Source organism: Alosa pseudoharengus, unplaced genomic scaffold (assembly GCF_046254945.1).
Source record: "Alosa pseudoharengus isolate Yale_2024_CS ecotype anadromous, Long Island Sound unplaced genomic scaffold, YU_APseudo_1.1 YU_APseudo_1.1_scf_9, whole genome shotgun sequence".
Taxonomy (NCBI): domain Eukaryota; kingdom Metazoa; phylum Chordata; class Actinopteri; order Clupeiformes; family Clupeidae; genus Alosa; species Alosa pseudoharengus.
In genome coordinates, this window is record NW_027468881.1 from 36,596,122 (window position 1) to 36,601,121 (window position 5,000).

A 5,000-nucleotide genomic window follows, 5' to 3' on the forward strand; every position below is an offset into this window, starting at 1 on the left:
CAGGAGAGAAGGGAGACCTATCTTCCATAAAACAAGACGGACCTGCATCACAACCCGACTGCAGAGTTTTCATCTTTCCCAATTTCCTCTCACAAACTCATCACAACCCTCCCCCCGGAGGTCAGGGAAGGCGTCCGGCCGGTCCAGACCTCCTGTTGTCTGGCCGCCTCAGTCCTTCAATCTGAAGAAGAGCCCAGTCTGCGCTCAACTGGAGTCTGCTGCAGTACGCTACTGCGCCGTAATGCCTGACCAGCTCGGGATTAACAAAGGATGGCCACACACTCAACTCAACCATCTTTTTTCTCTGTGTACTCTGGGTTACTCTTAAGGAACTCAAAGGATGGCCACACACTCAACTCAACCGTCTTTTTCTCTGTGCACTCTGGGTTACTCTTAAGGAACTGACTTTTTGTTTTTGTTGCCGCGCATGTGCTGCTCAGACACCACTGTTGTTATGCAGACAGGCGCTGCAGAGAGCAGCATGCAATGAAACATTTGTAATCTGCAGCAGCTAAAGAGATCACGCCGTGAATTCCCTCACATTGGCCACCACCTACTCTTGAGCACCTTGGTGAAAAGCAATTTGGGGAGGACCCGTCTCCTGATTCCGAGTGGAGACGTGCTTGTAATGTCTCTGTTGATTCCCCACAGCCAGGTTTCCATGGGAACCCTTTTTTTTTGCACGACACGAGCGCCCCAGAAAGCCTTAGGAGAGTGCGGCATATTTTGATAAGGTGGCTGTCACAAATAACAACAAAAAATGAAGACCGAAGCAGACAAAACAGAAAGGAGAGAAACAGCAGGTGAAGGGAGCCGGTGAAGATGACTACATCAATATTAAAAGGGGAACGCAAAAAAAAAAACGTACGTCATGCAAATAAGGCTCTTAATTCACATAATACTGGGGTGGGGGTTGGGTGAGACACGTTCGGGGACTGCATTTTGGCATCTATACTCTGAGAGACATTATATTTAGAAGACTTAGTCAGACAGAAATAGATGCAATTTTGCCTCCGTGTAGCATGTGGGTTTGTGAATAGAGAAACTGGCAACGTGCATAGAGGTGGGAGGGAATGTGCAAAAATTGACTGATGGGTAGAAAAAAACATGGGGATTAACCAAAAAAAAGAGTACACACACACTCTCTCTCACACACACAAACACACACACAAATGTTCCTTTAATTGCACCCTTAGACAGCACAGAGCAATGGGAGTACACACACTCACAATACATTCATATACACACATGCAATGGGGACTAACTGATGTACACCAACATACCCCCCCTTTGTTTCCCCCTCCGCTGCTTTCTAAGCACGGGGAAAGTGAAAAATAGAGCACGTCTCGCCAGTCCAGCCATTTTTTGTGTGTCCTGATAACATGTTGGCACCGGGCCAGGTGTTGCTGACACATTAGCTGATGGCTGCCACAGCAATTTGCCTTTTCTCTCTCTCCTCCTGTCAGCCACTTGGCACTGTGGTGTCCCCCCCTCCCACCCTTGCCTGCGCTGCGCTGCAATGCACAAACTGGTGCTCTCTGCCAGGTAAACAGAGGACAGGGACGTTCTCACTGTCCCCCATAAGAGACACTGCTGTGAGAAGACTGCTGGACACAAGCATCAATCTGTCCTTGTCCATATCCTGTGTCCATCAGTCTTCAGTCATTACCTAGATACAGGATGCTCTGACAGTACACATCAGAAAGAACAGAGACAGGCAGACAAACAGACAGACAGACAGACAAACAGACAGACAGACAGACAAACAGACAGACAGAAAGACAAACAAACAGACAGACAGAACAGACAGAACGACAGACAGACAGACAGAACAGACAGACAGACAAACAGACAGACAGAAAGACAAACAAACAGACAGACAGAACAGACAGAACGACAGACAGACAGACAGAACAGACAGACAGAACAGACAGACAGACAAACAGACAGACAGAACAGACAGAACGACAGACAGACAGACAGACAGACAGACAGACAGACAGACAGAACAGACAGAACGACAGACAGACAGACAGGCAGACAGGCAGGCAGACAGACGTACTTCTTGAAGAGGCAGGGCTGGCGGCCTATGCTGATGGACACAGAGCTGCCGGCATTGAGGTGACTGCCCTCGATGGTGATCCTAGTGCCCCCAGAGATGGGGCCCTGGGCCGGTACCACACGCGTGAAGAAGGGAGACTGGACACACACAAGCACAGAGGACAGGCTTGAATCTGCTGGCCACAGCAAGAGGTTCAGCCTAATACATGACCATGAAGACTTAATGCTTCACTAAGTGGGTGTGTGTGAAGACTTAATGCTTCACACACACCCACTTATTAGCAAACATTACTTGTTGGCGGTGGTAGTGTAGTGGTTAAGGAGCTGGGCTAGCATTCAGTAGCCTGAAAGTTGTCGGTTGACAAATGTCATTATTGCAGAAACACAGGTGTTCAATGTTGTTAATGATTAAATTATAAAAACTAATGATTCAACAGTAAATCCAGCATCACTTCACAAGAGTGATTTTTTATTTAGAATAATAATATAACCATTAACTTCAATATTAAATCACTTAATGATTTAACAACACAAAGTGATATATTCAGTCCCCTCTCATTGTAAAACCCTGCCTATTTACTGATGTGTTGGTGCCGCATGCTTACCACGAAGGTGAAGGCGCGGGGCTTTAGGGCGCGGTACTCTGGCTGGCACTCTTTCACACACACCTCCAGGTTGGTGGTCTGTTGGGACGGGTAGCCAGTGGCGTCACCCAGCATGCAAACGATCCTGCAACAGGGCATACAAGATGTTGACATGTGATGTGTCTCTGACCAGACATCCATCTATTCCTCAATTCATCCTGTCATTGACAAACAATGTGTACCATTTTCTGATTGTACCATAAACTCTCCCCAATAACAACGCAGAGTTCTCCTGTGTGAGGAGAGAGAGAGCTGTTTTAAGAGTGTGTTTGTTGATAGGAGAGGGGACGGACGCATGAGTGTGCATCTGTCCAAGCAAGTGTTCTGAAGGCAGAGCCGGCGTGAGAGGAATGCCAAGCAGTCAGTGGGGACGCCCTCGCTGACCCCAGCTGCTGCCGGGCACCAGCTGGACGCCAGCTGCTCTGCTGCAGAGTTTGGCTATGAAGTGTGGAGAGGATCGCCGCTCCACACTCCCTCTTCACCCATGACCTGTACCCCATAACATGGGCACACGAGGTGACCAGAGGTGGGAGAGAACGAGGGATGAAGTGTGACGGAGCGAAAGACAAAGAAAAGCGAGTGGACCCTCACCTCTCCGCGCTGACGTACTCCTCCTCGATGGGGACGCAGGGCACGGGCCCCAGGCGAACGCCCATCCGGATGTCGTGGAACTGGAGGCCCAGGTTCTCCCCGATGATGGTGAGGCGCGTGCCACCCTGTTTGGGGCCCGTTTCTGGAAACACCTGCAGAAACGAGGAGCAGCCGTTAAAGTAGGGTACGCCCACGGCCTGACAAATCACCTGCCTCCACGCAAATCACAACACGCTACAGCTACTTTTGTACTTTCTTGTCACGAGAACATACACTTCAGTGCAAAAGCAATTTGCTAGGGCCCCCATCACTGGCCTCTTATCAGCCCAGTGAAAACCCGTTTGTGATTAATCCTGCGTTCACATCCTCGTTAGTCTCCTTGGGCTGTTCTGCTGGCCTCCATGTGAGGGACTCCCGCTTGGCGAGCAGTCGGCACGATGGTGATGAAAACCCCCCGGCGCTGGCAGCAGGGCATCGTGCCCCTTCAACCTTAGCCAACTCCCACCGTAATATGCCGCCTCCCGTTGGCATAACGAAGAAAAATGGTCCCCTCAACGGCACGTAGGGAGGAACAAAAAGTGTGTCCTGTTCCAAAGTCTCACCTCCCTCCCCGTTCTCTCTCCCCCTCCGTTTCTAATTGAAACTTATTACAGTGCGCCGGAGTCTCGCGGCCGACCGCCTGCTGAAGTGTCGGCGCCGTAACGTGATTTATTTAGCGGGATTATTCCACCTTAACGAGGACAGGTGTGGCGTGACAAAACAAACGCGCTGACGGATGTGCCGCGGCCGCGGTGGGAGTCCAGCCCCTCCAAACAAACATCACGAGGTAATTATGGGTAATCTCCACCAGGCTGTCTCCGCCCAGACCCACCACTCCACCACCAGCACCACCAGCAGCCCGTCCGTCCCCACCGGCCTGGTCACACTGCCCGCCTGCTCGGCTCGCCAGGCCTGAATGGCGTCCACAATGACATGCTTTTAGAGGAGCTCTGGGCAGCCAGGCTGCACGCCCACACCACAGAATGACATGGCGGCTGCTCTCACTTACAGTCGGTCTGGCATCTGGGACTGCAGAGAGTCACCCAGAGCACCCAAACGAACTACATGGCTTACATTAGACTACAGAGCACCCAGAGGGGCCACATGGCTTACATTAGACTACAGAGCCTCAGATCACCACACGACGGCCAAATGAGACACTCATGTTGCTTACTTTCATGCACAAAACCCTGTTTTTATTTATTTTTTAGATATATTTTCTCTTTACTGTAGTTTGAGCGCAGTTATTTTACATGACACATTTCTTGAGTGCAGTTATTTTACATGACACAAGCTCAACCAAAGAGAAAATCTACAGGTACAGATGTTAGGGGGGTTATATTGTAGAGCCAGCTCCCCCCTGTAACAATACTATTACACATTTTATTGGCCTTTTAGGTGTTGTGAGCTATACTGCAGAATGTCTGTATTCCATGGTCAAAATAAAGAGGTACCTGTTAAGAGGCCATCTGTTACTTTAAACATTCAGATTTTTAAAGGAAATACACTGTTAAATCACTTAGCCAAATCTACATTATAATCAAATACATTCAGCCGTGCTAGTGAGCTTACTTTTGCATTTTTAATGTTTTTCCATTGTTCAGTATTGCTTTCCCATTTAACATGCAGTGCTTTCGCCTGTGTCTGCAAGAGCAATCACAGAGA

At 49.3% G+C, this 5,000-nt stretch overlaps 1 protein-coding gene across 2 annotated transcripts in view; it reads right to left on the bottom strand.

Moving 5' to 3' along the window:
* plxna1a (plexin A1a) overlaps window positions 1–5,000 on the bottom strand; it is a 162,012-nt gene that overhangs the window by 31,144 nt on the left and 125,868 nt on the right. For both annotated transcript variants that reach the window (XM_076275564.1, XM_076275563.1), the window contains exons 13-15: window positions 3,297–3,448; window positions 2,667–2,790; window positions 2,063–2,199 (exon numbers count right to left, since the gene is read on the bottom strand). In XM_076275564.1, the coding sequence (XP_076131679.1) occupies window positions 2,063–2,199; window positions 2,667–2,790; window positions 3,297–3,448 (413 nt within the window). The remainder of the gene's footprint in view (window positions 1–2,062; window positions 2,200–2,666; window positions 2,791–3,296; window positions 3,449–5,000) is intronic.